Below are 10,825 nucleotides of genomic sequence, written 5' to 3'. Positions count from 1 at the left end.
GTATCTGTCAAAAATAAATGTAAAAAAAAATTTTAACGAATAAAACTACAGCTTTATTGGGGTGCCTGGATGGTTCAGTCCATGGAGCATTCAACTCTTGATTTCAGGGTCGTGAGTTCGAGCCCAACATTGGGGGTAGAGTTTACTTAAAAAAAAAAAAAAAAAAAATTACAGCTTTATTGAGATATAATCTGTATTCCATAAAGTTCACCCCTGTAAAGCATATAGTTCAGTGTTGGTCTATTCACAAAGTTGTGCATCAGTCACCACTAATTCCAGGACATTTTCATCACCCCAAAAAGAAACCCCTATTCATCAGCAACTATTCCCCATCCTTCCCTCCCTCCAGTCTCTGGCAACCACTAGCCTGTTCCGTCTCTGCCCATCCTGGGCATTTCATATGAAAGGAGTCACACGTGGCCTTTGGGCTTAGCTTCTTCGTTCAGCATGTTTGCAAGGTTCACCCAAGTTGTCATCTGATGGGCTTTGACTTGCATAATGAGTAGGCTTTTTTCATCTGCATTTTCTCAGAAAAGAGTCTCATCAAATTCTCCAAGGGGTCTGGGACTCAACGAAGGAACAAGGAATCTCGGACGCTAGGGATACGTCTAGAGAACTGGAACACTAGTTTCAAAGTCCACTGCATCACAAATACTTGCAAGGATGGATTTGCCACGAAGAACCCACTTTTCTGACGAGGTAAGACCATGAGGGCAACCGAGGGGATGCACAGGGCTTGTAGCCTTGCCAAAGAACCACCAAGGAAAGGGCTCCGGGACCTCCCAAAGGAAATGGCAGAGGACAGTCAACAGAATTGCCAGCAAGGCACCCTGGCCTTTAGAAGTTCTAGGCCCAAGCAGCTTGCAAACAAAACCAGCAGAGGCTGGGGACACCTGGGTGGCTCAGTTGGTTAAGCATCTGACTCTTGATTCCGGCTCAGGTCATGATCTCACTGTTCATGAGTTCGAGTCCTGCATCAGGCCTGCTTGGGATTCTCTCTCTCTCTCTCTCTCTCTCTCTCTCTCAAAAATTCCTCTGGGGAGGCTGGGGCAGCCTTAGTCCCTCCCATGAAGGAAAATACCCTACAGAACAAGAGAGAAGGGAGGGAGGTAGCCGGAAAATTCAGAGCTATGCAAGCCAAGCCCATCTTTGTTCAAGAAAATAGGATATAAATCTGCCCTCAAAAACTTCATCCCATTTCTAGTCTTTTTTTCTCCCTTATGATCCTCCAGAAACAAATTCGGGAAATCAAAGCCTAGTCTGAGCCTTCCGTACCTCTAGTCAGGACAAAAGGGCTAGCATGGCTTAGCCACACTCCTGAGAGATGGAGAGTCTGGCAAGCGAGACTCAGTGGCTGGAGAGCTGGGGTCCCTGCGCCAGGACTCCCAAAATAGAAAACACGAGCCTTGCCGCTGAGAACAGTGTAATTAAAGAAGTAACATTATTTTTAAAAATAAAAGATCTGAAGCAAACAACGTAGAGTGATAAAATTTAACAGAGTTGAATAGTGGATACACAGGTGTTTCCCCTACTTAATGTGTGATTTAAAGATTTTGTTTTAACACCATCTACGAAGAAATGAACAGACATGTCACATTCGTTGAGTCAAGTTTATTAAATTTACCATGTGCTCAGCACTGTCCTAGGCAGGAACATGAGAAAAATTACAAAACAAGGTTTCAACAAGGGAAAAATATACTCTGCACTGTATTAATTTGCAATCATTTCCATGTTGCTTTCCCAAGAGTTCTTAGATTGTTCTGTGGTGTGTGGTCCCCTCTTTCTCCATGTTCCCCTAAAGCTTCTAGCTCTGTCAAACAATGTGCCACTATGACCATCCCCTGAAGAAGAGGATGGACAGGAAGAGCGGCTTCCTGCTGATGAGGCAGTTAGGGAATGGTCATGGGGTCCCATGGTGGGGAGACATGCCAAGAGGGAAACTGTCAACCCCGAGGGCTCAGGGCGCTCACAGTGATTCACACGAAGGCCAGACTTGGGGAAGCCACGGAGACAGCCTGGAGGCCCTCACTTACCCCCTCCCCAGGGGATGTGCTTAAAGTGCTAACATAGTAAGAAAATGATGCATAGCTACATGCGGTCTTGGGTGCCCCTAGACTTCCCATCTCCCTCTTCTCCTCCTGACTTGTGCTAATACCAGGCACTGGCACCACCGGGGGCCAGGTCAAGGGGGAAGTTTAGTGCCCAGTGAAGAAATGGGAGAAGGTCCAACGTATAACCTATGATGCCCAAGGGGAGGCACAGACAGAGAAGGGCAGAGAGGTATGAGGCAAAAGGGACTGGATTGTGCTTGGCCCTTCCCCTTGGGCCAGGGGTTGGTTCCTGTGCAAAGGGCAGTTTGGTTCCAGATAGCTCTCCGGGTCCTAAATTTTCCCTGAGGGAACAAAGCTGCATAGCAGGGGAAGGAAACTGAAGACATGCTGGGCCCTCCCTCTCCCCCACCCGGGCATGCCCCCATGCCAGCTGTACAAAGCGCTAAGGGTACTGGCGTGTGACACAGGGCAGGCCCAGACCACACTCGGCAGGCCCATGCCACAGTCAGATGCTGGATGACCTGCCAACACACCTGGATAAGAGCTCCACCCGTCTGCGCACAAGCATCAGTGAAAGCCCCCAACCTGAGTTAGAACAAGGGGCTAAGGTCCAGCTGGTGGCTCTGCCAAGGAGATCTGTGCCCTGAGGGCCAGATCCCAGTGAAAGGTGTCACGTGGATGACAGAGGGCACCCTAGCCAGAAGGGCGAGCAAAAGTGGTAGTGGCACGACCTGGCCACAGAGCCAGGCAGAGGCTGCCTTGGAGGAGGAGGAGGAGGGGGCCCAGGAGCCAAGAGGGCACCCCCCGCCCCCAATTTCGCCCGGCTCAGAGCCAGATCTCATCACTGCTCACACTGGACACTCGATAGATATAGCCCAGCATTGGGAGCCGGATGAAACCTGCAAGGTCAAAGATGCCGTGAGTCTCAGTAAGCCTCACTGCCTGGAAGCTTGGAGACCCAGAGGCCTCTGGCATAAGCACAAGGGCTGGGGAGGAGAGGAGGGGGGCCGTGGGCCCATGCCCCTGTACCTCGGCTGGTAAGGAGGCCACCAGGCTCCGGGTCCAGCAGCTCCGGCCGGCTGCTGTTCTGAGCCATCTGCCGGTCTGCTGGTTTCTCTGTTGGGTGACAAACGGGGTGGTGCCCACGATGAGGAGTGTGCCTGACAAGGCCTAGCCCCTCCTAGTACCAGGGTCTCTCTTTTCCTCAGAAGCACCTCTGAAGATAAAGCGGGGACAAACAAAGGGTGTACCTCTGGAATCCGGAGTGAGGTCGTTGAGCTGAAGGTTGGACGGGAGGGACATGTTCTCCCGTGGCAGGCGCACGTTGTTGAGTTTTAAGTTGTTGGAGTCACTACAGGGTGGACAGAGCCCGGGATATGCCCTAGCTCCAGCAGGCACAGATTCCTGCTTGGGGGCCCATTCCAGAACTAGGGAGAACCCCGGGTTTCCAACCGTCCCCGTGCCGCATCTCAGTTCAGCACAGCCAGCCAGCCCCAGGAAGAGTTACCTAGAGATCAGAGATGGGCGCCGGGAGGGGCCTGGGGAGAAAGAAACCACATACTTTCTCAGGGTGCCTACTCACTCTGGGCTCTTCCCCGATGCCCTTTCAGACCCAGGACCCCCAGGACCCCCCAGGCAAGGATCTCGCCAATGCCCAGCCTCTGGGACAGACTGGGTTCCCAGTGCTCAGCCCTGAGTTGCATCTGGTTTTACACATGGCCATGCCTAGGGAGACCCTTTCTGCCGCTCGTCAGAGAGGACTTGCTCTGCCTAGCCCCACATGCTGCCCTCGCTGCTCCTCCTTCTCCCTGCCCCTCAGCCATCTTCTCTCTGCCCAGCCCCCTCCCCCTCCTGGCTCTGGACCTACCTTTGGTCTTCTTCTCTTTCCTGCAGACCAGGCAGGCCACCAAGGTGCTGAACCCCACCAGCGTGCCCAGGGCAAGCCCTCCCGCCACAACGATGCCCAGCAGCGGCACTTCCACCCGGGTGGCCAGGAGCCCTGCAAGTTGTCCTCTGGTTAGGTTCTAAGTGGGCGGCGTCCCCAACTCTGAGACGCTACAGGTGCCACTCAGTGCTCCTTGCCCAAGGTGGGCGGCACAGCTCGTTCACGAGACTCACCCAAAGGGCAACTAGTCGTCCCATTTATGTACCGTGATCCTGCACCCACCTGAGGCTTTGCCGGGCCAGTCGCTGGCAGTGCTCACCCGGGGCCGGAAGCGAGGCGCTGGTGACACCCACGTCGTTGGCGGCCACCACGGACAGGTTGTGCGCCAGGCTGCGGAGCTGCAGCTGCACTGTGTGGTTAGTGAGCCAAGGGTAGCTCTGGGCATCCAGCACCAGGAAGTCGGAGGCGTTGACAGTCACCGGCCCATCCTGGTCGATCCAGGTCACGTTGGCAGGTGGGTTGGCACGCACCAGGGCAAAAAGGACAACCAGGAGGCCCGGGCCCTGAGCTTCCTGGTACTTGGCCCCAACCTGGGCAATCTCTGGTTTAACTGGTACAAAGCAGAAGCCAACATATTCTCACCACACCTCTCGTACTCCTTGCCCACTCTTCCCAAACCCAGGAGCGAGCCGGGGGCCTCGACCTCTCCTTTAAAAGGCTCTGGGAAACAGGATGGTTGGGTGTCCCTGAGAGGCAGCACGTCATAGTGACCAGCAGTAGAAACACAAGAACCAAGCTGCCTGCATTCGAATCCTGGCTCTGCTTATGAGCCGTAGGACTTAACCAATCTGTGGCTCAGTTTTCTCACTTGTGAAACGGGGATAACAGTAACAATCACCTCATAGGATTACCCTGAGGATGATGTGAGTTCATATCTGCAAAGTACGTGTGTGTTAAATGCTCTATCAGACCACCTGCCTGGTGGCTGTTGGGGGTCCCAGGGCAGAGAACCTCTCCCCTTGCCCATCTCAGAGGCACTCACATTGCACATTGAGGATGACCGAGGCATTGGCTGACCGGCCACTGCCCGGGTCCTGCAAGGAGCAGTTGAGCTCATGCTGGGCCCTCTGGGCAGTAACAGTGAAGGTGCTGGTGCCTCCAGAGAAGGCCTCGCCGCCCACGCTCAGCAGTCTTGAGGTGCTGGCCTCCTGCAGTTGTCCATCCAGGTACCAGGCCAGTCGGGGGGTCCCAGGCCCCCCTGCCACCCGGCAGGTGAAGGCGTGGCGTTCGTTTTCTCGAAGTGCCCGCTCGGCCCAGGTCTGACCATCAATTTGTGGTGCCAATTCCCCCCAACCTGGAACACAGCAGGGAGTTGTGGGGAGAGCTGGGAGAAGGTCGGTACTGGGGTACTGGCCTGTGACCAGCACGACATCCGCTTACAGAGGGGCAGAGGACCAGGGGCCAGTGCACTTGGTTAGGTTCGCTCACCAGGAATTGGCTGGACCCTGGGGAGGTGGGTGAGGGGAAGCCAGCTCTGGTCCCTGTGGCCTGAAGCGGGTTCCCAAACCCAAGGTGCAGACAAAGAGGGGAAAGAGGGGGGTTGCCCCCAGAAGTGCTCGGCCAAGGGGTAAACGGGGGTGTACCTGAGCTCAGAAGGGCTGGCAGGAGAAGCAGTGTATGCGGGAGGGCAGCTGGGCCTGGGGGCAGCGCCATGGTGGCTCAGGCCTGGGCCCCAGGCTGCCGAGAGAAGGGGGCGGGCCTCGACGTTAGCCAGGTGACCGCACGCAGGCTCGGTAATTCCTCCGGGAATTTACTCTCCAGAAACAAAAATAAACCGTGCACCAACACACAAATAGAGCCTGACCCGCAGCGGCGAAGACGAGGACGCGAACAGCCCAGCGCCAAGGCCGGAGCCGACCCAGTAGCTACCAACCCACCTTGCGGGCTCAGAACCCGGCACCGCCCCCAAGGCACCATCAAGCGCCGGCTCGCGGACGCAGAAACCGCGCGCAACCGCGCGCAACCGCGCACCCCGCACTGGGCGGCTCGCGCGCACGCGCACAGGCGGACACGCGGCGCAGTGCCCCTCCCCCAAGGGGACCGTCCTCCGGACCCCTCTCTCCCACTCCCCTTTACCCTCCCTTCCGTGGCCCCACGCTCCCTTTACCACCCTCCGGGGACCAGGCGGAAGCGGGCCGGCACGGCGGAGGTCCGGGCGGCGGGGGTCGCACGACAGCTCCGCCCCGCCGCCCCAGGCGGCTCACCTGGCGCCCTCCCCACGCTCCTTCCGAGCGACTGCTCCTGTCTGCGGGGCGCTGCAGTCCGCGGCGGGGCCGGGCGGGGCCAGGCGGGGCCAATCAACGCCCGAGCACGTCCGCCCGCCCCCTCCCCTTCCCGCCCCGTCCCGCCCAGCTCCCCGGACCCCGGCCGACCGTGAAGTGCCCTGGCGCTGCGGGGCCGGCGGCTGGACGCAGACACGGACGCGAGTGGGAGAGAGCCGGCAGCTTTATTGGGTCGTCTCAGCGGCCGTTGCGGGGCGCGCGCAGCTGCCGCATCATGTCGGCCAGCATGCGGTTGCACAGCGCGGCGTAGGGGTTGAGCAGCACCAGCTGGCGCCGCGCGAACGGGCTGCCCAGCCGCGCCGCCCGCTCGAAGTCCCTGCGGGCGTCGTCGTCCCGACCCTGCAGCCGCGCCAGGAGCCCGCGCTGCACGAAGCCCTGGCGGGCGGCGCGACCCCGGCCGCCGCTCAGCGCCACAGCGCGTTCCAGGTCCTCCAGGGCGCCTGCGGGACGGAAGGCGGTCAGAACCGAGGCCCCGGGGCAGGGCCACCCAACACCCGCCTGCCCTTGCTCCTCGTCATACGTGCACACTGGAGGAGTTGGCCACACTTGCCCCGGGCCGCACAGCCAGTTTAGTGACAGAGCTGAGACTGCGGTCCCTATCACCTTTCACCATCGAATACACCAAAACGTGAAGGGTGCTGGGACGATTTTGAATGGTCACTATGGTCATGAATCTGGCTCATTGTCCAGCAGAAGCAGGCCGTTTTTTCCAGTCATAGGCCATTAAGTATCTACCACGTGCCAGGTGGCTGAGTCTGAATCTCAAAGTCCAAAAAATGTATCATGTACTGACAAGCATTTCTTACAAGTATAATAAAATCCATTTCTCTTTCTTTTCCTTTTGAAGGCATTCCTCTCCCCTTATTCAGTGTATGCTTTAAAACAACTTTCTCCTGGGGCACTTGGGTACTTCAGCAGGTTAAGCAGCCGGTTTGGGCTCAGGTCATGATCTCATGGTTCATGAGTTCGAGCCCAAGTGGGCTCTGTGCTGTCAGCCCCGAGTGCTTGAGGTCCAACTCTCTCTCTGCCCCTCTCGCGCTCTGTCTCTCAAAAGTAAATACACAGGGGCGCCTGGGTGGCTCAGTCAGTTAAGCGGCCGACTTCCGCTCAGGTCATGATCTCGCGGCCCGTGAGTTCGAACCCCGCGTCGGGCTCCGTGCTGACAGCTCAGAGCCTGGAGCCTGTTTCAGATTCTGTGTCTCCCTCTCTCTGACCCTCCCCCGTTCATGCTCTGTCTCTCTCTGTCTCAAAAATAAATAAACGTTAAAAAAAAATTAAAAAAAAAGTAAATACACATTAAAAAACGTATGTTTAAAACGGCTTCTCCCTCACCTGTTCTCCCTGCTGACTGCCTTTCCTCATTCTTTGTCTCCATGATCTTCCTTATTTTCTATCTATTTTCATTAAAGGAGGTCTTGGAGTCAGGGCTGGCCCCGCACATTGTCATGTCTATCCTTCTCATGAAATACTCGGATTGGGCATTAAACTCTGAATTCAAACTCAGGCAGCTGTTGGTATTTTAGGGCCCAGCTGCAGTTTTTCTGGGCTCTGCCCAGGTCACTCATGCTCTCTAGTCTAAAGAGCTGTCAGGGCGCGTGAGAAGCTCCAGCATCACCCTACAGAGAGGCTGATCTCTGTCCAGTCTCTGTGTGTTTTGATCCCAGAACCCAGCGAGGGCTAGGCTGCCCAGGCCACCCAGATGGTTAAGAAGCTCTCTGATCAGGGCGCCTGGGTGGCTCAGTCGGTTGAGCATCCGACTTCGGCTCAGGTCATGATCTCACGGTTCGTGGGTTCGAGCCCCGCGTCGGGCTCTGTGCTGACAGCTCGGAGCCTGGAGCCTGCTTCGGATTCTGTGTCCCCCTCTCTCTGTGCCCCGTCCCCGCTCATGCTCTGTCTCTCTCTCTCTCCCTCAAGAATAAATAAAATATTTAAAAAAATTAAAAAAAAAAAAAAAAAAAAAAAAGAAGCTCTCTGATCACAGAAACTCTCTGATCATAGCGTTTCTGGGTTTCCCTTGGAGGAGCTGGACTGGAGGAGTGGAAAGCCTTTTCCAGGCAGCACCACCTCTGTTCCTCTCTGGGCTTTTTATCTACAGACTGTCCTCAGCTGCTTTTACAGCCCCACTCAGCCCCCTCCTGCCAAAGCCAGGCAACCAAGCCTGGAGAAGGGGTCCTTGGTTCCCCCCCACTGTTCCCAGAATGTTCAAAACCCTTCAGGCTGGCGTTCCTGGCTGCAGGAGCACCTCAACCACCGTGACAGTTTTCTGTGGTTTACACCTTCAGTCTGCCCTCCGGTCTCCAGCACGGCCTTCTCTGTCCCATTGTCCCCCTTCCAGTCAGAGTTGCCCAAGGGCAGCAGGTTCAATCCGGTCACTCCCCAGTTAAAATCCTTTTAATGATTCCCCATGTGTTCAAGACACAGTCCAACCTGCCTAACGTGGCCATCAGGCCCCTGTTTACTTCTCCAGGCTCTACTCCACCCTCCCACCACTCCCCATTCCAGCCAGCCTGGAGTTGCTGAAGTTCTCTGTACTTTTCCATGCCTTCTGGGTCTCTACCTGCCTGTACCTTCTCCCACTTCCTCTCCTCCATCCAGCTGCAGCCTATTCACCCTTTCAAACTCGCCCCTGGCGGCAGGGGGTGGGGGGGTGAGGGGTGGGGGGCAGACCCTGTGCTGAACCTGCTCAGCTTGTCTCATGGTTGTGGGTCTGTCCCACCCCTCGGACCGTGAGCTTCTTGAGAAGCAGTAGCACAGGGGCATTAAGAGCACAGACCTTGGAGCCCCACCACCTGCTTCAAACCCCAATTCTGCTACAGTCTTCTTCTTCTTCTATAAAAGGGAGGTGCCAATAGCACACAGCTTTGGGGGTTGTTGTGAAGTTACATGGAAAGTGCCAGACACCCGGCACGGAGTAGGAGTAGTTCCTGTGGGTGGTCTATCTCTCCTCTTTGTCCTAGCCCACCGCTACAACAGTAGACTCTCATTAAATGTTTGCTACATAAATGAATGGAATGCGATCTCTTTGACCTTCCCAATAGCCCCCAAGAGACTAGCAGGGCCCATGAGATAGCTCTTATAGGTAAGAACATAGGTTCCAGAATAGTCCCAGCCTCCAGGCCCCAGTCCCACAACCACTCCATCTCTGGTCTGTGGACCCCAGGGTCCCTTCTGTGGAAGTTCCAGGGCATCTCCCCTCACCTGCCACGTCTCCTTGGAGTCGGCGGGCCTGGGCTCGGTTGTTGTAGGCGGAGGCCCGCTCAGGCAGCAGGCTGATGGCTTGGCCAAACCTCTCCAGGGCCGTGCCGAGGTCGCCAGCCTCCGCTGCCATCACCCCTTGCAGCTCCAGGGCCTTGGATTGCTCCAACTGTGCTCGAGGGAAAACTCCATCTGTGTCAGGAAGGGAACAGGGAAGGGACAGGTGTGCAGCTGGGAGCAAGAAGCAAAAGCCAGCTCTAGCTTTGGAAAGCCGGGACCTGAGCCGGAGGGGTTGGCTGGGACGTAGGATTGGCTCAGGGCTTGGCTGGGAACGGTGTGGAACCCTGAATGCCTGCTGAGGCTGTGCATGTCGAGGTCAGAAACGTTGAGCAGAGCCCCTCCCCACCCCTTCCATCCTGTGGGGAGTGAAATGCCCCCGTTATGACAAAGATGTGAAAGTTTAGCACCTCCCCGCGGCCCCAGTACAGTTGGGCTTGGATTATGGGGTGGACTAAGTGGTGAGGGAAGGTCAGAGGTGTGAGGGCTGAAGGACAAATCCTGGCTTTCTCCTTTTGGCGGAGAAACTCTTGCCGAGCCCCCAACCTGTGCACCAACGATCAGTAGACCTCGGATTCCAACCTCAACCGTCATTCAAGGGTCACGGAACAAGGGGCCTTGTGAGACTACCGTCCTCTGCCACCAGAGGAACACTGCCGTCCAAAGTCGAACTCACCTTCGTCTCCTTCTTCCTTCTCCACTTCCTCTCCCGCGTCCAACCCAACAAGGTCTCCGAATGGGGTGTCAGGGTTGAAGATGGCCTGCAGCACTGCCTGATCATTGGGAGTCCCCATGGTGCTGGTGCCCCACTCCCAACTCCAAGGTGACTCAGGATGGAGGCAGGGGGGAAGGGGGCTGAGCCTCACAGCCAGCTCATCTGGAGGGCAGAGGTTCTGTTTGAGGTCCATCCCCCATGAGGAGTGTCTTGCAATCCTTGGCTGTAACGTAAACCCAACCTCATTTGGCCTGGGGTTAGCAACTCTGGCTTGGCAAAATATTTAAAAATGTTTCTTAACTCCCTACCCCGTCCTAGGGGGAACGAACAGAGTAAATAAATCCAACTTCTGCCTTAAGGTGGAGTGAGAGGGGGTGCTTCCTGAAATGCCTTCATTTTATTACATTCATAGATTGGGAGGAAGTCATTAGAAGCCCTCTTGATCGCCCCGTAGCTTTACAAAAAAAAAAAAAAAAAAAGAAAAGGGGCTATGCAGGAGATAAAGCTCTTCCTTTGTCCTCTTTATGCCCTCGTCATACCCAGGATTAATTAGGTCCCGGACACACACCGTTGACGAGGG

The 10,825-nt window shown here is 56.1% G+C and overlaps 2 protein-coding genes across 9 annotated transcripts; both read right to left on the bottom strand.

Annotated features, from left to right (window-relative positions):
• Nucleotides 1-1,596: 1,596 nt before the first annotated feature.
• On the bottom strand, nt 1,597-6,313 carry TMEM25 (transmembrane protein 25). Of its 8 annotated transcripts, none has more exons than XM_058686890.1 (8): nt 6,201-6,313; nt 5,580-5,673; nt 4,979-5,290; nt 4,256-4,546; nt 3,919-4,050; nt 3,559-3,589; nt 3,302-3,402; nt 1,597-3,167 (listed from the first exon to the last, which is right to left on the bottom strand). In XM_058686890.1, the coding sequence occupies exons 2-8, from the start codon at nt 5,647-5,649 to the stop codon at nt 2,977-2,979; spliced, it is 1,128 nt and encodes a 375-aa protein (XP_058542873.1). In that variant the 5' UTR covers nt 5,650-5,673; nt 6,201-6,313; the 3' UTR covers nt 1,597-2,976. The 8 variants fall into 8 exon arrangements, with proteins under 8 accessions (XP_058542873.1, XP_058542872.1, XP_058542870.1 ...); XM_058686889.1 differs by having other exon boundaries at nt 5,580-5,751; nt 6,201-6,293; XM_058686887.1 differs by having other exon boundaries at nt 5,580-5,751; nt 6,104-6,214.
• Nucleotides 6,314-6,423: 110 nt separating this feature from the next.
• Nucleotides 6,424-10,429, bottom strand: TTC36 (tetratricopeptide repeat domain 36). The gene is made up of 3 exons (XM_058686900.1): nt 10,207-10,429; nt 9,477-9,665; nt 6,424-6,718 (listed from the first exon to the last, which is right to left on the bottom strand). Exons 1-3 carry the CDS (start codon nt 10,322-10,324, stop codon nt 6,456-6,458), a joined length of 570 nt encoding a protein of 189 aa, XP_058542883.1. The 5' UTR covers nt 10,325-10,429; the 3' UTR covers nt 6,424-6,455.
• Nucleotides 10,430-10,825: the final 396 nt, after the last annotated feature.

Source organism: Neofelis nebulosa, chromosome 10 (genome assembly GCF_028018385.1).
Source record: "Neofelis nebulosa isolate mNeoNeb1 chromosome 10, mNeoNeb1.pri, whole genome shotgun sequence".
NCBI classification, from domain to species: domain Eukaryota; kingdom Metazoa; phylum Chordata; class Mammalia; order Carnivora; family Felidae; genus Neofelis; species Neofelis nebulosa.
Note: the sequence above shows the minus strand (reverse complement) of the source record. Positions and strands in the feature narration are given on the sequence as shown.

Coding starts and splice junctions, on each gene's coding strand:
- TMEM25 (XM_058686890.1), bottom strand. CDS start 5,649: ATGGCGCTGCCCCCAGGCCCAGCTGCCCTCCCGCATACACTGCTTCTC. Junction 5,291..5,579: donor GCCAGCCCTTCTGAGCTCAG/GTACACCCCCGT, acceptor GCTGTGTTCCAG/GTTGGGGGGAATTGGCACCA. Junction 4,547..4,978: donor GGTCATCCTCAATGTGCAAT/GTGAGTGCCTCT, acceptor GCTTTGTACCAG/TTAAACCAGAGATTGCCCAG.
- TTC36 (XM_058686900.1), bottom strand. CDS start 10,324: ATGGGGACTCCCAATGATCAGGCAGTGCTGCAGGCCATCTTCAACCCT. Junction 9,666..10,206: donor GAAGGAAGAAGGAGACGAAG/GTGAGTTCGACT, acceptor TTCCTGACACAG/ATGGAGTTTTCCCTCGAGCA. Junction 6,719..9,476: donor ACTCCAAGGAGACGTGGCAG/GTGAGGGGAGAT, acceptor TCCGTCCCGCAG/GCGCCCTGGAGGACCTGGAA.